Here is a 27616-nt window from a genome sequence, read left to right as displayed (position 1 = left end):
CCATAGACTTTTGCTATAAAATACTTCTTAAAAAGCTATTATATTTGATGTTCAATTCTATTGGTAGACATGTCAGATTTGTTGTGTATATTTAGTTGATATCTTTTTACTTTTTGGTATTAATAATATTCTTCTCTTGTTATTGAAAATGTTTTTTTTGTTAAAACAATTGGTGATCCCCTCAGCTAGAATTGCCCTTAAAATCAATTTTGTGTACATGTGTACGCGTGTGTCTTTACAAATTAATTCTTGGTAATAATTTTTTTTTTTTTTTTTTTTTTTTTTTTTTAAGCAATACTTAGCAGATAGGTTTTACCATCACTTTAGTTAGGTGGTAAAATCAGAATACAATTCCTGGTACACTGTTTACATGACAAAGGCCAAAAGACTGATTTTTGAATAGATTTGCACCAAGTGTATCTCATCCTACAATTCTAGGACTAAAATGAGTGTGGGCACAAAATTAGTATTTGTTTTTTTGATATTGAGAGATCATCGGTGCTGATATTGTTACTTTATTAACTTAAACCCAATGCAACTTTGAATGAACTATACATGCTGCATTCAATCAAAGAATCTAGAAAATACAAAACAGTCAAAATAAAAAGTTTGTCATCTTATTAAAATCTAGGTTAAAGGGTCAAATTGCAAGAATATAATTATACCAGCAAAATATGCACTAGTAATTATGTGAAGTGACTTCTGAAGACTGAATGCTCTTTGTGAACTTTGTATAAATGGCCCATGTTTTAGTTATAAACATTAGCTTCACATTCATGTCCTACCCATGATGCTTTGCATTTTTCTTTCCATCATGGTGTGCAGTTTTTAATGTCTTTGCTGACACTGATAGTAGTCATTTGTGAAACTTTCAATATATGATGCAATATGTATGAATTTGATAGCTTTGGCACTTCATATTGGATGCTGGTAGGAATGAAGCAAAACTGTCATCCTGCCACACTTTCTGTTCTTGTTACAATAACTCAAACTTTTTGAAATTTTATCAGCCAATTTAGTTTCTTGTATTTCCTGCATGTATATTTTTCTTAGTGAGATAATATAATGCATTGTGGTGCATTTTCTTCTTGTGGTTTGCTGTGTTTTAGACAAATTTTAACATTTTATTTTTCGAATCTGATTTACAATGGCTGACTGACGGCTATTTTGTTTTAATGAATGCAGTTCTTGTGCCATATCTCTGACTTGCTTTGACTGATTATGTTCAAATTTTATCATGTCATAGATGTACAGATATAATGCTTTGACTATCTGATTCAATGGCCGAATGGTGGCCTTTTTTGTGCTAAAAAATTATCAAAAATAAATCAAAAATCAGATCTTGGTTGTTTATGGATGGATTTTGTTCAAACTTGGTACATACATAAGACATAATGGGTCCTTGATGCATGTCATTTTGTTTTTCAGATAAGATTCAAAATGGCCAACTGGCGGCCATTTTGTTTTAATGAATGTGGTTCTAGTGCCATATCTGACATGCTTTGCCTGATTATATTCAAATTTTATATATTCGTTATACATCATGTTATATATATATATATATGTATCCAAAATGGCTGATTTTGAATGCTGTTCCAGAGCAATATCTCTCAATATGGACAAGTACTTGTTTGATGATCAGCTACAAATGTCAATCATTTTAATGTTAAACAAGCAGCCTGTCGGCTGAGATAGCTCCGCTGTTAGCAATGCACATGGCAATTAAAGAACAGAAGATATCATTACAAAATGAACAAATCTGAGAGAGGTCCACATGTAGTACCTATATGTATAATATATCAAAGCAATTGGACTTGCGGTTTTCAACAAGAAGTCGAAAGTATCACTTTTTACCAAAAATTACAAAAATATTCATCAAAATTAGAGAATAAAAGATATCATTATGAAATGAACAAATCTGAGAGAGGTCCACATGTAGTACCTATATATGTAATATCAAAGCAATTGGACTTGTGGTTTTCAACAAGAAGTCGAAAATATCACTTTTTACCAAAAATTACAAAAATATTCACCAAAATTAGAGAATTGAAGATATCATTACAAAATGAACAAATCTGAGAGAGGTCCACATGTAGTACCTATATATGTAATATCAAAGCAATTGGACTTGCGGTTTTCAACAAGAAGTCGAAAATATCACTTTTTACCAAAAATTACAAAAATATTCACCGAAATTAGAGAATTAAAGATATCATTACAAAATGAACAAATCTGAGAGAGGTCCACATGTAGTACCTATATATGTAATATCAAAGCAATTGGACTTGTGGTTTTCAACAAGAAGTCGAAAATATCACTTTTTACCAAAAATTACAAAAATATTCACCAAAATTAGAGAATTGAAGATATCATTACAAAATGAACAAATCTGAGAGAGGTCCACATGTAGTACCTATATATGTAATATCAAAGCAATTGGACTTGCGGTTTTCAACAAGAAGTCGAAAATATCACTTTTTACCAAAAATTACAAAAATATTCACCAAAATTAGAGAATTAAAGATATCATTACAAAATGAACAAATCTGAGAGAGGTCCACATGTAGTACCTATATATGTAATATCAAAGCAATTGGACTTGCGGTTTTCAACAAGAAGTCGAAAATATCACTTTTTACCAAAAATTACAAAAATATTCACCAAAATTAGAGAATTAAAGATATCATTACAAAATGAACAAATCTGAGAGAGGTCCACATGTAGTACCTATATATGTAATATCAAAGCAATTGGACTTGCGGTTTTCAACAAGAAGTCGAAAATATCACTTTTTACCAAAAATTACAAAAATATTCACCAAAATTAGAGAATTGAAGATATCATTACAAAATGAACAAATCTGAGAGAGGTCGACATGTAGTACCTATATATGTAATATCAAAGCAATTGGACTTGTGGTTTTCAACAAGAAGTCGAAAATATCACTTTTTACCAAAAATGAAAAAATATTCACCAAAATTAGAGAATTAAAGATATCATTACAAAATGAACAAATCTGAGAGAGGTCCACATGTAGTACCTATATATGTAATATCAAAGCAATTGCACTTGCGGTTTTCAACAAGAAGTCGAAAATATCACTTTTTACTAAAAATGACAAAAATATTCACCAAAATTAGAGAATTGAAGATATCATCATGAAATGAACAAATCTGAGAGAGGTCTACCCAAGGTACATATACACCAAGTATCAAAGCATTCAGGCTTGTAGTTTTCAAGAAGAAGTCGAAAAAGTAAAACATTGACACGGACGACGGACGACGACGACGGACGACGACGACGACGGACAATCACTCATATGATAAGCTCCGCTCGACAAAGTCGACAGCGGAGCTAAAAAATCATATTCCTGACATGGTTATATTCCAGCTATATTACTATAAAGAAAACTATATATCTTAAATTTGATAACTAATGGGGACTGTTCCATAAATGGCTTGTATTTTTCAAATCTGATTCAAATTGGCTATATATCTCAAGTTTGATAACTAGCGGCTTGTAAATTTTGACTCGTTAGATGCAATATCTGAGTTTTTGCCAGTCAAGAAAAGAAGATTGCAAGTCTATGTTACTTGTTTAATTCTCGTATTTAATGCACAAAAATATGCAGCATTTAAAGATGTATTGAAAATAACTACAAAGTACTGTACTCCTGAAGCAACTCCATTCAACACCTGTATTTTGTACTCAAATTGTTTTAACTATTTTTACGATACAGCATTCAGAGATGCCAACATTGTCAATCAAGTATGTCAAGTCTTACATAAAATACATTGTAAAAATCATCCTAACAGTATCTGTTTCTATTAAAGAATATAAAATTTCACCTTTCTTAAAAGCTGTGCCTCACAGTTACACATGTATGAAATGAAATTTGCAACACCAACAGAAAAAAGTGCCTACGTAGTAAACCGTATTGCACGGCTTTGCAAACTTAAAGCAAATGACGCAGACCCAGATACAATACATACATCTGACTGAGAGCATCTACCAAGCTGTTTTTTAAGCAGAGGGTGGAAGGTGCAACTCCTCTTACGGCTGACCTGTAATTTTAAAAACGTCTCTGACCAATATTCACTACAATCAGATTTCTGTAACAGAATACATAATCTGCCACAATTTCCTTTTCATTCAGAAAAAAAAAAGAAACTGTCATTGAAAGACAGTGTGACTGGTATATACTCAATTTGACAATTGGGTGGTTGAATTTCATGGGGAACATGTTTTGTCATTTTTTTTAATCTAAAGATCAAATCACTTTAAAACTTTTTGGGCTTTTATAGTCTGTTTTAAATTATCTTATTCAACAAATTGGAAAACTAAACCAAAAAACAATTCAGTGTTTTACACTAATGTCATATGTGATAGAACATTCGTAACACTGAAACTAAAGACACTAAAATGTATTACAGTCAAAGTTAAATTATCTAATCAACTGAGATTCCATGGAATGTAGTTTATAAAATTTTGAGCTGGTGACTTATGAAGTTAATGAGATATTACTAGCACTGTATCTAGGCATTAGTAAAGTGGTATATAGTGGGTGGAACAAAGCACAGATTATAGGCTGTATGTATTCAAACAATGAGATATTACTAGCACTGTATCTAGGCATTAGTAAAGTGGTATATAGTGAGTGGAACACAGCACAGATTATAGGCTGCATGTATTTAAACAATGAGATATTACTAGCACTGTATCTAGGCATTAGTAAAGTGGTATATAGTGGGTGGAACAAAGCACAGATTATAGGCTGTATGTATTCAAACAATGAGATATTACTAGCACTGTATCTAGGCATTAGTAAAGTGGTATATAGTGAGTGGAACACAGCACAGATTATAGGCTGCGTGTATTTAAACAATGAGATATTACTAGCACTGTATCTAGGCATTAGTAAAGTGGTATATAGTGAGTGGACTATGGCACAGATTATAGGCTGCATGTATTTAAACAATGAGATATTACTAGCACTGTATCTAGGCATTAGTAAGTGGTATATAGTGGGTGGAACAAAGCACATTATAGGCTGTATGTATTCAAACAATGAGATATTACTAGCACTGTATCTAGGCATTAGTAAGTGGTATATAGTGGGTGGAACAAAGCACATTATAGGCTGTATGTATTTAAACAATGAGATATTACTAGCACTGTATCTAGGCATTAGTAAAGTGGTATATAGTGAGTGGACTATGGCATAGATTATAGGCTGCATGTATTTACACAATGAGATATTACTAGCACTGTATCTAGGCATTAGTAAGTGGTATATAGTGGGTGGAACAAAGCACATTATAGGATGTATGTATTCAAACAATGAGATATTACTAGCACTGTATCTAGGCATCAGTAAGTGGTATACAGTGGGTGGAACAAAGCACATTATCGGCTGCATATATTCAAACAATGAGATATTACTAGCACTGTATCTAGGCATTAGTAAGTGGTATATAGTGGGTGGAACAAAGCACAGATTATAGGCTGTATGTATTCAAACAATGAGATATTACTAGCACTGTATCTAGACATTAGTAAGTGGTATATAGTAAGTGGACTATGGCACAGATTATAGGCTGTATGTATTCAAACAATGAGATATTACTAGCACTGTATCTAGGCATTAGTAAGTGGTATATAGTGGGTGGAACAAAGCACATTATAGGCTGTATGTATTCAAACAATGAGATATTACTAGCACTGTATCTAGGCATTAGTAAGTGGTATATAGTAAGTGGACTATGGCACAGATTATAGGCTGTATGTACTCAAACAATGAGATATTACTAGCACTGTATCTAGGCATCAGTAAGTGGTATATAGTGAGTGGAACACAGCACAGATTATAGGCTGTATGTATTCAAACAATGAGATATTACTAGCACTGTAGGCATCAGTAAGTGGTATATAGTGAGTGGAACACAGCACAGATTATAGGCTGTATGTACTCAAACAATGAGATATTACTAGCACTGTATCTAGGCATTAGTAAGTGGTATATAGTGGGTGGAACAAAGCACATTATAGGCTGTATGTATTCAAACAATGAGATATTACTAGCACTGTATCTAGGCATTAGTAAGTGGTATATAGCGAGTGGAACACAGCACAGATTATAGGCTGCATGTATTCAAACAATGAGATATTACTAGCACTGTATCTAGGAATTAGTAAGTGGTATATCGTGGGTGGAAAAAAGCACATTATAGGCTGTATGTACTCAAACAATGAGATATTACTAGCACTGTATCTAGGCATCAGTAAGTGGTATATAGTGGGTGGAACAAAGTACATTATAGGCTGTATGTATTCAAACAATGAAATATTACTAGCACTGCATCTAGGCATTAGTAAGTGGTATATAGTGAGTGGAACACAGCACAGATTATAGGCTGCATGTATTCAAACAATGAGATATTACTAGCACTGTATCTAGGCATTAGTAAGTGGTATATAGTGGGTGGAACAAAGCACATTATAGGCTGTATGTATTCAAACAATGAGATATTACTAGCACTGTATCTAGGCATTAGTAAGTGGTATATAGCGAGTGGAACACAGCACAGATTATAGGCTGCATGTATTCAAACAATGAGATATTACTAGCACTGTATCTAGGAATTAGTAAGTGGTATATCGTGGGTGGAACAAAGCACATTATAGACTGTATGTACTCAAACAATGAGATATTACTAGCACTGTATCTAGGCATCAGTAAGTGGTATATAGTGGGTGGAACAAAGCACATTATAGGCTGTATGTATTTAAACAATGAGATATTACTAGCACTGTATCTTGGCAGTAAGTGGTATATAGTGGGTGGAACAAAGCACATTATAGGCTGTATGTACTCAAACAATAAGATATTACTAGCACTGTATCTAGGCATCAGTAAGTGGTATATAGTGGGTGGAACAAAGCACATTATAGGCTGTATGTATTTAAACAATGAGATATTACTAGCACTGTATCTAGGCATTAGTAAAGTGGTATATAGTGAGTGGACTATGGCATAGATTATAGGCTGTATGTACTCAAACAATAAGATATTACTAGCACTGTATCTAGGCATCAGTAAGTGGTATATCGTGGGTGGAACAAAGCACATTATAGGCTGTATGTATTTAAACAATGAGATATTACTAGCACTGTATCTAGGCATCAGTAAGTGGTATATAGTGAATGAGATTATATCAAATCCCAACAATTTCAAATTAATAGTACTTTCATATTAATCCTTGTCTGCTGTTTGTCAAAGAAATCTTACACTGAAAAAAATATCCTGTTGTCACAGATTATATGTTGTCCATCTCTTGTATGATTTCCAACTATTTGATGAGCATTTTGTAAATTTAAAGATGCATACAATACACAATCAACATGTTCACATCTAAACTGGTATAGCAAAATATCCGCTTTCAATTGCTTAATCCTGCTGACCATTTTCCAGTAATATGATTCTTATATACAACATTTAACAATGGAAAAATACACTTAAGTTTAAAAGAAAATTAAATTACAAAAAATATTCATTGCTGTAACCACAATTATTGTACATCTAGCACCAAAAACAATACAATTTGTTGTTCCATCAAAAAAATTTATTCAGCACTTGTTCAAATTTTCCCCTATACGAGGTAACCCATGTCCCCGACATTGACACGTTCCATGTTATTACTCGACATTCAAATAGTGTGCAATGGAAATGTTCACACTGTGCATAACATTTTTTTTTTACAATTCAGGCTATAATCTCAATAAATTACTACAAGCAGAAAAAAGATGGATAAAAATAAATGACTGAATATCTAACAATGCAGCTAATATCAATCAATCAAAAAGTTCAAGTTTAATCCTGAAATACAAACTGTCCATGTTAATACAAGGTCCATAGCACCAAGAGCCAAATGATTTTTCCAGACCGTTTGCCAAACTTTCTTGCATTTTTCTCCAAGACATTTTGACCCTTAAATCAGACCAACATCATCACCAAAGCTCATCAAAGCTCTGAGGATATGGTAGTTACCTGGAGAAAACTGGTCTTTCTAAAAATGAATTAATAACTATGAAGAAATTTAAAGACTTTTCAAAGATTTTTTTTATTTTTCCTGTAATTTGAAGACAACTCAAAGACTTTCCAGATCTCAAAAAATGAAAAGACTATCAAAGGATTTTCCCGACGCTATGGACCCTGTAATATTAAATTTGGATTGTACTGCAATAAAAAAAAAATAATAAAAAATTGAAAAAAGGGAAGGAAACTAAATATGAACTTTTCATTGATTTAGTTAGACATTATAAAAAAAAATGTCACCAGTATAATGGGGTTCAGTTTTCATAGTTGAATTATTTGATTGCTCTACTTAGTATCTGTAAGGTTAATCTACAAGTGAACATTGGCTGCTGCTGAAGGTCACATAGAAACTGCTACATTGGAGACATTTACAATAGTTCAGATGGTAATAGTAATGTCAAAAGCACTGTATTAATTATTTACATTTTAACTAACCAGCAGGGCTAACAATAGATTATGCTTACAATCGACATATACATGCATGTAGTGCAAATCTCTTTCACAAAACAAAGTGTTGGAGTTGAACATCATGGAAACTTCTCTGCAGTGCCAATCTCAAATTGAATGGTTTACAGCATTTTTTGGCATTCAGTGACTCACCACAATGTGGCATGTTGTAAATCAAATTCATCAGCAACCAATCATCAAGCACAGTTTTATTCCTTCAGAAAGTATGATCAGCTAATTATAATAAACTCTCTGGGTAAAGACAGCATTCAAATATTGAACATACAATTACATTTTTATTTAGAAATTGATTGATGGCTAGGTTAGGTAATATGCAATAACGGGTGAGGCAAATTTATAAAGCATTTTTACAAAATTAAGGTTTTATGTTCATTGTGTTGAAAAGACCAAAGACATTATGCAGTTATGTTTCTCATCACAGATGAATAAAACTGCAATTTTGAAAGTTGCATTGTCATCCCTGTCAATCATCTTATCCAGAAACAGTTCAGTTCTGAATATGAAGCAAGTGTGGATACTTTTGTAAAACACAGAAGGAAAAAACAAAACAGAAAAAGTTTCTTTTGCACCCCCCTATCACTACTCAATTTAATTGTACATGTCCCTTTTTAAGTTATCTAAGGGGACAATTGAACTGGGGGCGATGGTTAGAGTTAAGGGGGGGGGGGATTCACTTCTGATTGGTGATTTTAAAGTTGATTATTGTACAACACAAGATTAGGGTTCTAATGGTAAAATGAACCTGACTTGTACAACACAAGATTAGGGTTCTAATGGTAAAATGAACCTGACTTGTACAAGTTGATTATTGTACAACACAAGATTAGGGTTCTAATGGTAAAATGAACCTGACTTGTACAACACAAGATTAGGGTTCTAATGGTAAAATGAACCTGACTTGTACAAGTTGATTATTGTACAACACAAGATTAGGGTTCTAATGGTAAAATGAACCTGACTTGTACAACACAAGATTAGGGTTCTAATGGTAAAATGAACCAGACTTGTACAAGTTCTTTCCACCTTGACCTCTGAACTTACAGAAGCCTGTATGTGACGAAAACTCTTGAGGGTTACAATGTTTAAATGTAAAAATGTTTATTATATTTACTGAGTTAGTTATGGAGGGTAAAAACTGGTCAAGAAAACCCTACTGTTGGATAAATATGGGGATTCTGATTACGAGTTTGACAAATAAATCAGCAAATATGATATACATGGTTTTTAATGTTGTACAAAAATTAGTTGAATTTTTCTGTGAATATTAATTATTACTCTACATACTATTGGATTCCTGGTTTTTTTCTACAACTGTATTTTGTCACAGACAGTAAGATTGTGATTACAAAAAAACTGTTACACTGTAATCGAAAATTCATGGCTACATGTTTTTCATTTGTTATTACTGTAAAATACTTTATTTTCGCTTAAGGTATGATTCAGTGAAAATAAAGTCCAGTGAATTTACCTTTTTTCCTATCTTTTACATTCAATTCGCCAAAAATCAGTGAAAATAAATTCCATACAAAACACCTACAAAGTCTTTTCAGTGAAAATTAATTCCAGTGAAAATAAAGTATTTTACAGTAGCTTTATTAGAAACCTCTATAAAGAAACATCCAGTGTTCCCTCTATAAGAATGTTTGACACTCAACAACTTTGCTACAAAGTGAAGTTAAAATTAAATAATAAATTTATGAATGTATGACATTTAGGAAAATTTTCCGAGATATTTTATTCAGCAACTCGTTGAGTTCATGGATTAGGTTGTACAAGACAATTGAGACTTAGAAGAAACACTAACATGAATAACCTAAAATATCAGCATACATGGTTTTAATTTATTCAAACACTGCACTTCTAATAAAAGTACCTAACAATTCGGTAAAGTACAAACATTATCATCACCACCACATGGGGTAATACAGTAGTGTGACATCCCCATATATACATTGTTGGTGTGATCATATAAGTGTTAAGTTACATAGCTACATGTAGCAATGGTTAGTCAATGCTACACTAGTCAGTTGGTGGTGAGTCTATAGACTACGAGGTCACAGCAAGGTGATCGGTAATAAGATGTCCATTAGCAGTTTGATATTGTAAACCACAAATAAATTATCAGTAATTATTGAACACATATATGCTGGGAATCCTGAGATATAAATGGGATCTATTCGGGTAGTAACAGGCGACATTACACATTAATATAATGGCACAACCTGTATTGTGATGAGATAGATAGAGTTCAAAAAAGGTGGGTTTAATAGAAAAAACACTTTCAAATTGTAATTCTATGTAAAAGAAGTCCAACTGTGTCAATAAGCTATTTTAAAATCCACTAGCAGCAGAGAGAAAGATAGCACAGAATTTTCTGCTGTAGCTCCTCTCCTTCTGAATGATGGTTTGATGTGATAGAACAATGATTCCACATGGTGACACTCTGAATGATGATTTGATGTGATAGAACAATGATTCCACATGGTGATGGTTAACCAAACTGGAATTCAAAATTTCCTGGGTACCCTTGGTTTCCTCCAAATGAAAAATGTGTTCCTCCTCTTCCTGGTCCTCCAAAAAATGCTCTAAATATACTGTCTGCATCAAAGTCTAAAAGAAAAAACAAAACAAATACCGTAAAAATCATATTTGAGACCGCAGCTTTAATAGAAGCCGCACCCCTAACTTGAGACATTGTTTCATGTTGAAATTGACAAGTTTTGATCCCAAGAAAGAGCCTGCAATATAAGCCGCACCCCAAACTTTCACAAACCACACAGCTACCACATATTTCAAAAAAGATAGACCATTTAATTTTAAATTAAGGCATAATTTTTCGAACATTTCAATGATTCCTGACGCTTAGACTCTAATTTAGGTTTTCCGTAGTCATTGACGGACGCTTATTCCAGAGTACAGGTTTATTGTGGGTAGCGTGAATGGGTGCCTGAACTGCGTTTCGACAATGAGCTGTTATCGTCAAAAGTGTTAAATTCTTCTTCAATTCAATTCTTTCGAAAACAACTAATTTCTTGATTTAAAAAAAAATCATGCCGTTTTTCCATCAAAATCAAAGCCAAACGATCGCACTACAACAATGGTAAATCTCTTCCGTGTTTTGTTTACCATGAGGTCGCTGAACTACATTAACATATTTAAATGAGCTATGGTAATTTAATCATGTTGGCACCATCCAGCGTTTCGATTTGTTAATTAACGACTTGACCTATCAGATCAAAAACAGTTTCAAGTCGCTCACTAAAGATGTTTGAACAAACATGGCGGATATCGTATCGAATCGAGCGTTTATATGTGACTGAAATCATTCGCTTGCGGTGAAACTAAGTTGAATTTTACAACAGTTCAACGAATTTATTTTTTGTACGTTATTTTAATCACTACTGAGTAATAATCAGCAATTGTAACACTTCGAAAACAAGTAAGTTATTCACTTGTGTGAAACGCAGCTTGACCGTTACTGTGATCATTTGCTACTAAGAATGCATTCGTTTTTGTTTTTACTTTTTTTAGAATATACTTTTCGTTATAAAAAAAAAATAAGAAAATAAATATATATTACATTAAATAATATACTGAGTATTTTTTTGTTAATCATGTGAACATTTTTTTTTTTGATTGACTTTTTTATTTTTTTATTTTAATTTCCCCAATGTCTAAATTAAACATGGAATGTACAGTCACTCTGCTGGAAGTCGAACATGCCAGCAGCCAAACGCAATCGACAGTGTCAGACGGCTGTCTCTCAGTTGTGACCTATACCAGGGCTAACGAATTAGTCTATTCAAGAGATTTAGGCGAGGGTTCTCTGAACCCGCCTATTCACATAGTTCATACCCACCATAGACTCCGGTCAGTCAAAATGACTATTTTGAACTGTAGGCATTAATCGGCGATTCTGCCGGTGACGGAGAGATAGAATCCAGGTCAGGGGAAGCCCCATGACCTCAAGATTCTTTTACCCCTTATGTCACGAACCCACGTGACCGAGGCCATGTGGCAACGCCACAGGTAGCCGTCCATCACTCTGGTTTCTTTCTCTCCACCTCGAGGACTTAGACCAACGCGACGGAAAGAGTGGGGAGGTTGGGGGGACCCGGAGTCTATGGTGGGTATGAACTATGTGAATAGGCGGGTTCGGAGAACCCTCGCCTAAATTCACTACGTTCAATTACCCACCATAGACTCCGGTCAGTCAAAATGACTATTTTGAACTGTAGGCAGAGTCAGACACCGATAGGTGGCGGGTTTTTCCCGAGCCAACAGAAAAAAAGGAATGATGAAAGTCTTTCCCCAGTCCGAGATGAAAACAAACTCAAAAGACCTAAGTTAAGATCCAAGAAGGGTGGTGTCTTACCTTGCCTGTGCTGTCCCCGAAGCAAGAAACCAAAGCTGCTGTGGTGACAGGGTTCGGTGCGCCCGAAAAAGCTAGACCCAAGCCGAATTCGGGGGTGATAAGCTTGAAGTAGGACCGAAACAGTTCGCATGAAGGCGTAGGTCGAAAGAAGCGAAACCTGGGAGCTTCCAGGGAGTGCTAGTGGTACAGACAATCTGCCCACAAAAATGCCGAGACTGACTTATCGCCTATGCGCAGGGGCCCCTGCGGTTGTACGGGCTGGGTCAGCAAACAAAGCCTGACCCGTTACGACGGGGCCTAACCTGAAGAGACCCTGCTCAATAGATTGGGTGTCTCTTAGGTAGTAGTTGATGAAGACGTTCTGCGTTCTCCAGAAGCCTGCCCTCAGAATGTGTTTGAGGGGGGGGGGGCACCTGACGCTAGCGCTAGTGAGTTAGCAATCGCACGGACCTCATGTTCTCGTACTTGGTGCCTCTGCAAGGTCTGTGTTGAGGAGGATATTGTATTATAGACCTCCAGTACAGTCGCAGTAATCCACCTGGAGATGGAAGTCTGGGAAGCCGGCTTATCCTGTTTGCCAAGGCCGTAACACAAAAATATGTGTTTGGTTCCCCGTCTGGAAAACCTGGTACGGTTCTCGCGGCAACTCAGCGCTCGGACCGGGTAGAGAAGCAATTCCTCCTGATCCTCCGGACCGACAATATTTGCCAGCCGGAGGATGACGATCGGGTGAGGATCGTGTCCCGGGATTTGGTTCTAGGCGAGAAACCCGATTCGTGTCTTTAGCACAACTTGATTGTCCATAACGGCGGTACATCATCCGGGATGGACAATGCCCCCCAGCTCTGGCCGACGCCTACCTGAGGCGAGGACCAGTAGGAAGACTATTTTCCACGTCAAAAATTTGAGTGGTGCTTGATCAGAGTGGCTCAAAAGGCGGTCTGCTTAGAGCAGACAACACAGCCGACAAGTCCCAGTTGGGCAGTTCCCTTGCATGGGGTCTCAGCGTCTGGAAAGCAGTAAATAGTCTCCTAATAGTAGGACAATCGGTTAGTCTTGTTCCCGTACGTTTGAATGGTGGGGCACAAGGCCAACCTGTAGCCAACGATCGCTGGGTAGGACAAACCCACTTCGTCAAACAGGTGGACGAAGGAGCCTGCTACCTGGCCAATAGAGGGATGGTATCGATCAATCTCCCTTCCGCTACACTAACCAGTGTATGCTCGCAGCCTAGAAATGTAGGCTGCATTGGTGGAATCCCAGTTCGCCCTGGCCAGGACATTGGCAGCCCGCTCAGATAAAGCTTTCGTATGTGCGGGTCTAATGAGAGCCTCTATGCGGGTAAGTGATACCCGCTGGGCTCGTGGTAGTGCGCCGTCTGGTTGGGACGGCATGTCCGGTAAGACCAGAAGCACTGCTGGTGTTTCGACTATCGTTTCCGACAGAAGTGGAAACTAGGCCCTGTTTGGCCAATTGGGTGCGACCAATGATAATACGCAGGTGTGCACCTGTCGAAGTCTTCTCCGGTGCCCGGTGGACTAGCGGGAAAGGAGGAAAAGCGTACACAACTAAGTGGGTCCGCGGGGTAGCAAAGCGACCCTGGCCCAGGCTCCTGGAGTCAGCAGGAGTGTTACGTATGTCGGGAGCTTGGTGTTCCGGGGTGCGGCAAACGGTCTAACCTTGGACTGTCCACAGCCGAAACAGCCTGGAGGCTACCCACTGGGGGATCAGCCACTCCGTGTTCTGGAGACGGAGTCGCCCTGAAAGGGCGTCGCCAGACTGTTCCTCACCCCTGGAAGGTGGTGTGCGGTTAGCTCCACATTGTATTCCAGGCACCAAAGGAGGATTTTGCTCCGCTAGGACTGACAACGATGGGGAATGCGTCCCCCCCTCCTTCTTGAAAGAGACCACCGCTGTGTTGTCTGTGCGGAGCAGGACTCTGTGGTCTCGAACTACGGGTAGAAAGCGTGGTAGTGCTAAGTACACTGCTCACAGTTCAAGCCGGTTGATATGGTGGTCCCAAAACTATGCGGGAGCCATATCCTTGGGCTTGTTCGTCCAATAGATGCGCTCCCCAACCTTGGGGGAGGCATCTGTTACCAGAGTCATACCTGCGGCAAGCAGGTCCAAAAGGGCCCCTCTGCCCGAGGTTGGTCAGTGACGACCACCAGGGCAGGGCTTCCTTCATTTGGTCCGAGATCGAAACCCGCCTATCTAGTTCCCATAGGAGAGCTTGGCGTTGTAACAAGCGGGGGGTGGGGGGGGGGTGGTGGTGGTGCATCGGTACGTGCAGGTATGCCCCGCTTAAGTCTAGCGGGGCTAGCCAGTCAAAACGGTGGATGGAGAGAAGAACCCTGAATGGTGTCTCCATGTGGAACCGATCGAGGGGCACGTACTGATTCAGTCTGTCTAGGTCCAAAACTGGACGCCTGCCACTTGTAGATTTGGTACTACGAACACATTTGGGTAGAAGCCTGGACTTAGTTCCGGCTGATGTACCCTGTGTATGGCGTCTTTCCCCAGCAAACTCCTACTTCCTGTCTGATTGCTTCCGCCTTGCGGGAGTCCCCTGGCAGTGCCCAACAGGGGAGACACTGACGGGGGGAAATGGAGATTTCAGCGGTATGCCGTAAACGGATGTCACCACCTGGAAAGGTCCAGGTATCGGTCACCCGCCGTCTCCAAACCGGACTACACCGGCGCAATCTGTGTACGACAGGGATGTGTGGCCATGTGTTCGGCAGTTGCGAGAGGGGGTGCTCCCTTCCCCCATGAGGTGAGTTCCCCAAGGCCTGAAGTAGTCACTAAGTTGTGACCTGGCCACTCACCGAACACGTGCCTGTCCCCCCCGGTTGCAGAGGTGAGCGTCAAACATGCTTCCCCTGCTGCCGGGTAGACGTCCGCCCAGAGAGGGTGAGGAGCCACCACCTGGCTCTTACCTCCCTGGGGGCGCGCCACTACCCTTCCCTCCCATGAAAGGGCATAAGCGCTTGCCTCCTGGCTGACTCTGCCTAGCAGACAACTCCCTAGGGCGTTGTGTTTTCTGTGCTTGGGGTGCCCTCCGCTTGCCCATGGCAGGACCAACTGGCTAGCGGATTCGATCTGAACCCTCTGATTCATTGCACTCCGAAGCTCCGAGACTGTACCCACCATTCCCTGAACAAAGAGGATGGAGGGTGTCCAGTCTGCGTCACTGAGGTGGGGACGTAACCCCGGCTCAGCTTGTCGGCGAAAACATGTGCGTCTAAGGCCGCGTCTCGTAGCACAGTAGTGGCCCTGGCCAAGCGAGCCAGGCAACACTAGGGGGTGTCGCACGTAGATGTGCGGTGGGCCCACCAGTAAAAATGTCGCCTGGTCTAGGAGGCTGGTGCGTTCTGCCTCCAAGGTCACCAGAGTGCTGGGCACGCATAATAATGCGCTCAAGCAACTATGCCCTCAGGGCTGGATGGGTCGTCCTCAATTGGCAAAGACACCCATGGAACGCGGCTATCCCCCTTTGCCCGGTTTGCCAAATTCGTGGTACCGGGGTCTGGGGAAGGAGCCTCGGAATCCGGTTGGGGGCGTTTTGGTCTCATCCCACGCTATGGGGTCTGATCCCGAGACACACCGACCGGGTAGCGTTTGGTCCAGTGGGAAGTGTTGCCTAACGTTATCCCCACTCGGGGGCCTTAAGCATTACATCCTCCGCGGCTGACCAACGCCACCCATCAACACCGTTTGCGTGCTCTGCGCCCCACTCCGCACTCAGACGGACAGGTTAGAGATGTGCCGACGGGGTTGCTTTGGATCCCGACGCCCGTGATCCCATAAGCGTTGAAGCAACCTTAGGTGGTCGTTTTAGGATCAAGGATGGGGGTATATACATCGTATCACTGGGATTGATAATACTCCGCCTCACCCCAAAAGCGTGGCTCACCGAGTCATACAGATGGAAGATTCTGAGGGACCGCCCGGAGTACCGGCTGTATCCAACGTGAGCGAACTGCGTCTCCTTTAACTTAAAATATGTGAGAGGGAGCGTGTTCGACTGTGCGTCTCATGACAGGGTCGGTTCCCTTTGGGGACGCCCGTGGGTCGGTAAGAAAGGAGTCAAAACCCACAGCGGGGACTGGACACAAAGATAAATTCGTTACCGTTGTACCGTTACCGCGTGACGAACCCTAGCTGGCTGAAAGTGGGGGGTCAACGCGTGCCCTGCCCTGAAAGCCCTGCCCCGAGATCGGAGACTTGGCTGCCAGCACCCCGTTGGCATTCAGTGCCCGCGGATCCAGAGAAGGACCGGTGCAATTAGCCTGAGCCTCGACCACCCCCCAAAATAGTGGGAGAGCCGTGACTGGGAACGGGGGTTCCCCGGAAGAGACGTGTTTGAATGAAAACATGCTTTCGTGTCTCTTCCTGCTTGCCCACCGAGGGGACACAGTGGAGACAGCTCGCTCCGACTGCGTCTGATCTACCCGGCCTGCCAGGGACGCAATTGCCCCGACAGTCCTTCGACCAAAGCCCTCAACTCGGAGGCAAACCCGTTGCCGTGCGAGGAAGGGTCCACAAAGAGACCCGCAACGGGCCCCATAGGAGGAAAGCCTCCAGGGGCACAGCCTCGCTGCAGCCGGTAAAATCGGGTAAACCACCGCCTGAAAAAAACAGACTGTGAGGATGCCCTCCGATCAGCGGGGGGAGACCGAGAAAAATATCGGTACCTCCACCGTCAGGCCTCTTACTCGACGTCCCGGTACATGAAGTACCGATAGCCGAGCGTGAGGACTTTCCACTCATGCAAAACACGCAACTCACTTTAACCGATTTGTTTACTGGACGCGCGACCTTGCTGTGACGCGGCCAGTCTCAGCGATTTTGATGGCTCTGAAAGAAAACCTCAGGCCTCAGAACTCCAGTGAAAAAAAAAAAAACACGCTTTCACGCAAAAACCCCGAAACCCGCACGTAGCTACGACAAAGTATCTCGGATGCGGGTTCTATGCTGGTAAATTCTGAATATAACCACTGCACGGTCGACTCGAAACACGAGGAGACCGGAAAGAAAACGGCAGCGAGCCCTGGTGCTGTCATTACATCTATATATTGCTAAATACATTAAAAATAAAAGACGACATGCATGAGGGAAACGAATTACAGTTGTAAAAGGTGCCGCCATGAAATCAACATGTGACTACGTAGTGGCGCTGGATTTTGATTTCTTTGCTGTGAAAAATACTACACACAAAGGGGAAAACGACACGAGGGTAAAAATGACAAGGAAAACTTACCCTACCAGCTACCATGTCGGATGCCGGGCAGCGGCAACAACCCAAGCTATAAATCCGGACAGGAAAAAAAAAGCAGGCGATCCAGCAGAGCTCGCTAGATTTCATCTCCACTCGAGGCAGAGAGAAATTAAGAGTGATGGACGGCTACCTGTGGCGTTGCCACATGGCCTCGGTCACGTGGGTTCGTAACGTAAGGGGTAAAAGAATCTTGAGGTCATGGGGCTTCCCCTGACCTGGATTCTATCTCTCTGTCACCGACAGAATCGCTGATTAATGCCTACAGTTCAAAATAGTCATTTTGACTGACCGGAGTCTATGGTGGGTAATTGAACGTAGTGAATTGTAGTGTACAGTACCGTAATCTGCTAATGCATATAAATCTATTTTATTGTGCAGTATGTTATATAGTGTGAAATTTCGTTTGTGTACAAGTTTGTCTGTGTGTAAAAATTTGAAAGTGCGCTTAGAATCGCAACAAAGTTGCAATCAAGTGTCGTGCATCTCATTAGCATATCATTATCCCTTCTGGCCTTTGTTTTTTTGAAAACATTTCCCACTGTTACCGAAGTGAATGCTCTAATTAAAGCCGCACATAGACTTCACGCACCTGAATTCGTCCATTGAAAAAATGAATTATAATTAAAGTCGCGGCCTCAATTAGGAATTTTACGGTAATTGTCACATAATCAGGATGTAAAGTAAAAGGCAATATTTTGTGTTCAAATCAGGACATAATTAATGTTACTTTTTTTTAATTAATGAACCTTTTTAATTCACTGTCAACTTGTTTTTGGTCAAGACAGTGATGTTCAGTCACCAAGTTAGTAAGTTTTATACACACCCTATATTTATTGTTACAATAAACATATACCGTAAAATCTGTATTAGAAGCCGCATTTTTTAATGCGACGAAATAAACAATCAAAACAAACATTCGATATCACGGCAAATATCATAGTTCAAAGGAAACGAAGTAGTTGCTCTTCCTGTGGTTTATAGTTCCATGCTCTAACAGAAGCCGCATCCCCTCTGTTGCATTGTACTACTGTAGAATACTTTATTTTCGCTTGGAATTTATTTTCGCTATTTTCGCTGAAAGGATGATTCCGTGAAAATAAAATCCAGTGAATATACTTTTTTTCCTATATTGCACATTAAACTCATCAAAAATCAGTGAAAATAAATTCCATACAAAACGTCCAAAAAGCCTTTTCAGCGAAAATTAATTCCAGCGAAAATAAAGTATTCCACAGTATTTTAATAGAAGCGACGGCTTCTAATACAGATTTTACAGTAACTGATTTTGGTCAGAAAAGTGTGTTCTTCTTAAAGTTATTTTAACAAGTTTTTTTAAAGCTAGGTGCTTTGTATTTCACAGCTGTTTGGCAAGAAAAATCAAACCCATTCATCCAAAAAATATATACTTGTTGGGTTGCCATACTACTTTATTTTTGTAATAGTTGCCCATTAATTTGGATTTACAATAAACTCTTGTGTTTAGAAAATATTTGTGTCATTTTATTTTGTAATTACACAGACAAAGAAACAATAGCTGATATAGGTTTGGATTTGCAGTTTACAGATCAAACTAATATTTGTTTGATATTTTCAAGATAATTTTTATTGGCACCTACTGTTCAGCATTTTAAAAAAGAGTGAGTGCTATTTAAACAAATTACGTTTTTAGTTTTAATTCAAATGTTATTTTTCAAATGTTATTTTGTTTGTTGCTTTGACTGTAAACCATAATACAGGAATGACTATCTTTATTGACAAGGTATCATATTTATTATTATTAATACACAAGTTTTAATTTTAAAATAAACAATAGAATCAGAAAAGCACCAACCATGTGTATGATTTACACATAGAATATATATAGCATTACTCACCACCAAACCCAGAACCATCGTCATCAAGATCAGCTCCACTGTCATATCGACTTCGTTTTTTAGCATCTGACAAGACACCATAAGCTTCACCAATTTCTTTGAATTTGATTTCCTCTTGTTTCCTTTCTTCATCAGACGCATTTGCATGTCGATCTGTAATCGCAATGTACCACATATAAATTGATATATTATAAGAATGAAGAAAATTTATTAGAAATATAGGGTCATCGTAATATACAATTCAAATCAAAATGGCCTCTACCTTGATTACAAATCATACTGTAAACAGTTTCATTTTTATGGCTAGAAATTATCATGATTTGATGATTTTATGGCAATCACGTTCAATCAAATTTTTGAAAAAATCACTCTGACGAGCAAATGATACGTTCACAGCTACAAAATTTTGTGATTTTCATCGACATGTGGAATTTGTATAATTTAGTCTAACAGTAGATCACCATGTACAACATGGTTAGTCAATCATGTGAATAACTGTTGGGAATAACATCAACAAACATCATCATACCGGGATGGTGTATGAGAGCTCTTTTCCTGTATGCTTTCTTTATTGCGTCCTCTGATGCATTTTTCTCAACTCCCAATATCTTGTAATAATTTTTCCTTTTACTCTTTTTTAATTCTAGTTTAGCCTCTTGAAGGAGTCGTCTGTTCTCTGCAAAAAAATATATGGATGTGTTTTTAAACTTAAATGTACAAGAGTAATGAATCAACAAACAAACAATTTGATAGGTTACATAAGTTCATATTATTCAGCTGAAGTGGTGATTGAGAGCCACATATCATGAAAAAACTCTTGGTATGTAAAAACATTGCACTGCACTATTGGAAAACAGAGCCAGGGAAGAAATTTGTATCTCACAAAAAGAACAAACTTGCATTAAGTATTGTAGAACACAAACATGTTGATCTTAGTAGCTTAAAATTCACATGATAGTTGCTGAATCAAACAGACGTGATATATTCAACAATTATATGTGTTACTTTTCAATATTGAAAAATGACTCAATCGATATAGAGATTCAGATAACTATCATACCTCTATTTTTGTCCATTTGGTAGACTTTTTCATAGTCTCTCACAGCTTCTTCATATTTCTCTGAATCTGTGTAACTATAAAATATACAACAGTTGTTACACACCACATTAGTTTATAAATAAATATGGAATTTTCACAGATAACTTATTTGCTCTATTTTCGCATCACTAACAGAAGCAGACATAAACTACAAGAACATGTGGTAGCCAAGTCGAGCAACGCAGACCCGTAAAACTTTTTACTTTTGAAAATTGCCAGCTCAATTTGATAGGATGTATCAAAGCAATTGAGTTGGTAGTTTTCAAGAAGAAGTCAAAATGAAATTGTTGATGGACAAAGGATGGACGATCACCTATATGAACACCTCAACTCTGTAATCTACGATGACAGAAGAGCCTAACATTATATCCATTGCACACAGGATCATTGAAATACAACTCACCTATTCCAAACTCTCTAAAGATCATATCTGTAATACAGTAAAATGACTAATTTTCACTGGGTTTAAATTTCGCTGATTTAGCATTTCAGGCATATTCAGTATGTTTTAAATTCACAATTTTATCATTTAGATAATGTGTTCTATGCTATATTTTACATATTCACTGGGTTTTAATTTGGCTCATTTTTCAGTCAGCAAAATTAGCAAAATTAAAACCCAGTGAATAATTCGCCCCTTTTACAGTAATACATTTCCAAGTTAGGGTACCAGCATGAAATATTAATACACCTTGTGAATCACAGACAGACATACAGACATACATACATACATACATACATACATACAGACATACATACAGACAGACGTACAGACAGACGTACATACAGACATACATACATACATACATACATACATACAGACAGACAGACAGACAGACAAACAAACAGACAAACAAACACCAAATTATACTGATTATGGAACCTTACCACTTGGCCCTTCTGAGGTATGCTTTAACATATTTATCATCAAGTTCTATCGCTTTAGTACAATCTTCAATGGCTTCCTCTACTTTATTGAGCTGAAATACAGGTGGGTATTTAGTATAGAAATGAATACCATAAAAGTACTGCCACACAAATTACGTAATTAATTACGCAAATTAGGTAATTACTATGCATAGATTTCTATCATATTCTCATTGGGTCTGGGCATTATTTTAATCAACAATTTTCATGGATGTCTGATCTAAAATAGTTGGTAATTCACATCACCATACTTGCTACTGTTATAATACAGGAATACAACCTACCTTACAACAGACAGTTGCTCTATTATTAAAAAGTTTGGCGTTAATAAATACATTATTTGGGTCAATTTCTAAAGCTTCTGTATAAATTTTATAGGCTTCTTCATATTTTCTTCCATTAAATGCTGCATTACCTTCTTCCTTTTTGCTCTTCAATACTTTACATTTCTGAAATTAGAGAATAATTGTTGACATAGCTGCTTTTGTACATGCAATAACATTCATAGCATCTGTTTGATGCAACCAGAGACCACCTTTATATAGCCCACCTACCCACTGGTAAATGGACTTGAACATAAAGGCAACCTGTTTGATGTAACCAGAGACCACCTTTATATAGCCCACCTACCCACTGGTAAATGGACTTGAACATAAAGGCAACCTGTTTGATGTAACCAGGGACCACCTTTATATTGCCCACCTACCCACTGGTAAATGGACTTGAACATAAAGGCAACCTGTTTGATGTAACCAGAGACCACCTTTATATAGCCCACCTACCCACTGGTAAATGGACTTGTACATAAAGGCAACCTGTTTGATGTAACCAGAGACCACCTTTATATAGCCCACCTACCCACTGGTAAATGGACTTGAACATAAAGGCAACCTGTTTGATGTAACCAGAGACCAACTTTATATTGCCCACCTACCCACTGGTAAATGGACTTGAACATAAAGACAACCTGTTTGATGTAACCAGGGACCACCTTTATATTGCCCACCTACCCACTGGTAAATGGACTTGAACATAAAGACAACCTGTTTGATGTAACCAGAGACCACCTTTATATAGCCCACCTACCCACTAGTGAAGAGACTTGTACATAAAGGCAACCTGTTTGATGTAACCAGGGACCACCTTTATATTGCCCACCTACCCACTAGTGAAGAGACTTGTACATAAAGGCAACCTGTTTGATGTAACCAGAGACCACCTTTATATAGCCCACCTACCCACTAGTGAAGAGACTTGTACATAAAGGCAACCTGTTTGATGTAACCAGAGACCACCTTTATATAGCCCACCTACCCACTAGTGAAGAGACTTGTACATAAAGGCAACCTGTTCGATGTAACCAGGGACCACCTTTATATTGCCCACCTACCCACTGGTAAATGGACTTGAACATAAAGACAACCTGTTCGATGTAACCAGGGACCACCTTTATATTTGCCCACCTACCCACTGGTAAATGGACTTGAACATAAAGGCAACCTGTTTGATGTAACCAGGGACCACCTTTATATAGCCCACCTACCCACTAGTGAAGAGACTTGTACATAAAGGCAACCTGTTTTATGTAACCAGGGACCACCTTTATATTGCCCACCTACCCACTGGTAAATGGACTTGAACATAAAGGCAACCTGTTTGATGTAACCAGAGACCACCTTTATATAGCCCACCTACCCACTAGTGAAGAGACTTGTACATAAAGGCAACCTGTTTTATGTAACCAGGGACCACCTTTATATTGCCCACCTACCCACTGGTAAATGGACTTGAACATAAAGGCAACCTGTTTGATGTAACCAGGGACCACCTTTATATTGCCCACCTATCCACTGGTAAAGGGACTTGTACATAAAGGCAACCTGTTTGATGTAACCAGAGACCACCTTTATATAGCCCACCTACCCACTAGTGAAGAGACTTGTACATAAAGGGAACCTGTTTGATGTAACCAGAGACCACCTTTATATAGCCCACCTACCCACTGGTAAATGGACTTGAACATAAAGACAACCTGTTTGATGTAACCAGGGACCACCTTTATATTGCCCACCTACCCACTGGTAAATGGACTTGAACATAAAGACAACCTGTTTGATGTAACCAGAGACCACCTTTATATAGCCCACCTACCCACTGGTAAATGGACTTGTACATAAAGGCAACCTGTTTGATGTAACCAGGGACCACCTTTATATAGCCCACCTACCCACTCGTGAAGAGACTTGTACATAAAGGCAACCTGTTTGATGTAACCAGGGACCACCTTTATATAGCCCACCTACCCACTAGTGAAGAGACTTGTACATAAAGGCAACCTGTTTGATGTAACCAGAGACCACCTTTATATTGCCCACCTACCCACTGGTAAATGGACTTGTACATAAAGGCAACCTGTTTGATGTAACCAGAGACCACCTTTATATAGCCCACCTACCCACTGGTAAATGGACTTGAACATAAAGGCAACCTGTTTGATGTAACCAGAGACCACCTTTATATTGCCCACCTACCCACTAGTGAAGAGACTTGTACATAAAGGCAACCTGTTTGATGTAACCAGGGACCACCTTTATATTGCCCACCTACCCACTAGTGAAGAGACTTGTACATAAAGGCAACCTGTTTTATGTAACCAGGGACCACCTTTATATTGCCCACCTACCCACTAGTGAAGAGACTTGTACATAAAGGCAACCTGTTTGATGTAACCAGAGACCATCTTTATATAGCCCACCTATCCACTGGTAAAGGGACTTGTACATAAAGGCAACCTGTTTTATGTAACCAGGGACCACCTTTATATTGCCCACCTACCCACTAGTGAAGAGACTTGTACATAAAGGCAACCTGTTTTATGTTACCAGGGACCACCTTTATATAGCCCACCTATCCACTGGTAAAGGGACTTGTACATAAAGGCAACCTGTTTGATGTAACCAGAGACCACCTTTATATTGCCCACCTACCCACTAGTGAAGAGACTTGTACATAAAGGCAACCTGTTTGATGTAACCAGAGACCACCTTTATATAGCCCACCTATCCACTGGTAAAGGGACTTGTACATAAAGGGAACCTGTTTGATGTAACCAGAGACCACCTTTATATTGCCCACCTACCCACTGGTAAATGGACTTGAACATAAAGGGAACCTGTTTGATGTAACCAGAGACCACCTTTATATTGCCCACCTACCCACTGGTAAATGGACTTGAACATAAAGGCAACCTGTTTGATGTAACCAGAGACCACCTTTATATAGCCCACCTACCCACCGGTAAATGGACTTGAACATAAAGACAACCTGTTTGATGTAACCAGAGACCACCTTTATATTGCCCACCTACCCACTGGTAAATGGACTTGAACATAAAGGGAACCTGTTTGATGTAACCAGAAACCACCTTTATATATTGCCCACCTACCCACTGGTAAATGGACTTGTACATAAAGGGAACCTGTTTGATGTAACCAGAAACCACCTTTATATTGCCCACCTACCCACTGGTAAATGGACTTGTACATAAAGGCAACCTGTTTTATGTAACCAGGGACCACCTTTATATTGCCCACCTACCCACTAGTGAAGAGACTTGTACATAAAGGCAACCTGTTTGATGTAACCAGAGACCACCTTTATATAGCCCACCTACCCACTGGTAAATGGACTTGAACATAAAGGCAACCTGTTTTATGTAACCAGGGACCACCTTTATATTGCCCACCTACCCACTAGTGAAGAGACTTGTACATAAAGGCAACCTGTTTGATGTAACCAGAGACCACCTTTATATAGCCCACCTACCCACTGGTAAATGGACTTGAACATAAAGGGAACCTGTTTGATGTAACCAGGGACCACCTTTATATTGCCCACCTACCCACTGGGTAAATGGACTTGAACATAAAGACAACCTGTTTGATGTAACCAGAGACCACCTTTATATGGCCCACCTACCCACTGGTCAATTACTAGGCAAGGTTCCCCTAGTTTAATTATGTTATTTTATATCTTTTACTGCATCACTATTTTTGTTTGGGCTCGGTATTTATGACCCCTAAACATACTTTCTTGAGATATTGATGACATCATACTTCAATTGATGCCAAGCTAAGCTGCTTGCATTTTAGGGAAATTTAATCGATAACGAATTTCCCTCTCCCTGGAGTACCAGGATGCATAACCTTTGGGGTCATGCATAACTTACTTTGAATGCTATTCTAGATGGACTGTGATCTGGCGAGAGTCGAAGAACTTGTTGAAAATGCTGAAGTGCTTTGTCTACATTATCTTCATAGTATAAACATAGGCCTCTGATATAAATAGCGTCAGCATTCATGCTGTCAAACTGTAATAAATCACTGAAAAAAAATTATAATTAGTTTATTATTAGTTATAAGAAATACACTAGCCAGTGAGACACACCATAAATAGAACATGTCAAACTGTGTCACCTTTCACATAATATAAACCCTTTTCATAAGCCTAGAGACGTCACCTTTTCATAAGCCGAGAGACCTCAGTATCCTTTGGGAGAGGCCTTTCAGGTGAACTTAGAAATTTCTTAATTTTTTTTTAACCCATTATTGTGTCCAATTAGAATGTTGTCAGCTTAGTTAAAATCTAAGGTAAATTATTGTTTTTACAGAAATTTTGAAAAAATTAGTTAAAACATTTGATAACAATTGATAACAACTCATAGACTGTCAACAGTTCTTGGGTCTAATAAAGAGTCACTTATTTTCAAACGCCATAGAAGTTTTAACGAAATGCCGAAGGCATTTCAAGCAAGGGCTGTAAGGCCCAAGAGACTGTTATAGCCTGCAAAACTCGCCTTGACATTAATTATGCATGCAGAGAATGACGAAGACAAATTTGAATATGGGCGGTACTATTGACCTCTCTGGGTCATTCACTCACAATCAACGGTGAAACTACTATGACAATGGAAGTTGGGTTGTCAATAAATTCGCCAACGGTGTCCAATAGAAAGGGCGCAATTTCGTATGTCAGTGATTTTCCAGTGCCTGTCACGCAGTAACGAACAAGTTTTTCCCATATAAGAAACCTTTCACGGCATTTTGCTGGATTTCACGTATTGTTAAAGCTCGCAAAATGTTATCAGGACAAGACATTTCTGCTACTGTTTTCCACCATACAGAGTAGACGACAGTGGAATTTTTGTGGTCAAGTTTCTACTTCCTGTTTATTGGTGACCCTTTTCGCTCATGATTGGTTGATCGGTGTATGACGTAGTTTGAGTCACAAGTCTCTGGGCAATTTCCACGTAATTCCACATGAGGGCGTTACATACTATAACAGTCTCTCGAGCCTTATGGCCCGAGCATGACATGCCCGAGAACTGTTGACAGTCTAAACTGCTGATTACTCTATTTACTGTATTAGGAGCATTAACAACAGACTGCCTTTACTGTATACCTGCTCATTAAATATCATTTAGTTTGGCTGTAGTGAA

The 27616-nt window shown here is 39.1% G+C and overlaps 1 protein-coding gene across 1 annotated transcript in view; it reads right to left on the bottom strand.

Annotated features, from left to right (window-relative positions):
• Positions 1-3589: 3589 nt before the first annotated feature.
• Positions 3590-27616, bottom strand: part of LOC102804113 (dnaJ homolog subfamily C member 7-like) — a 37622-nt gene continuing 13595 nt past the window's right edge. Inside the window, exons 7-13 of the mRNA XM_085496005.1 lie at positions 26348-26501; positions 22404-22568; positions 22081-22172; positions 21154-21227; positions 20623-20769; positions 20094-20246; positions 3590-11173 (exon numbers count right to left, since the gene is read on the bottom strand). Coding sequence (XP_085352131.1) covers positions 11055-11173; positions 20094-20246; positions 20623-20769; positions 21154-21227; positions 22081-22172; positions 22404-22568; positions 26348-26501 — 904 coding nt within the window. The 3' untranslated portion in view covers positions 3590-11054. The remainder of the gene's footprint in view (positions 11174-20093; positions 20247-20622; positions 20770-21153; positions 21228-22080; positions 22173-22403; positions 22569-26347; positions 26502-27616) is intronic.

Source organism: Saccoglossus kowalevskii, chromosome 22 (genome assembly GCF_978046115.1).
Source record: "Saccoglossus kowalevskii chromosome 22, keSacKowa6.1, whole genome shotgun sequence".
NCBI lineage: Eukaryota > Metazoa > Hemichordata > Enteropneusta > Harrimaniidae > Saccoglossus > Saccoglossus kowalevskii.
Note: the sequence above shows the minus strand (reverse complement) of the source record. Positions and strands in the feature narration are given on the sequence as shown.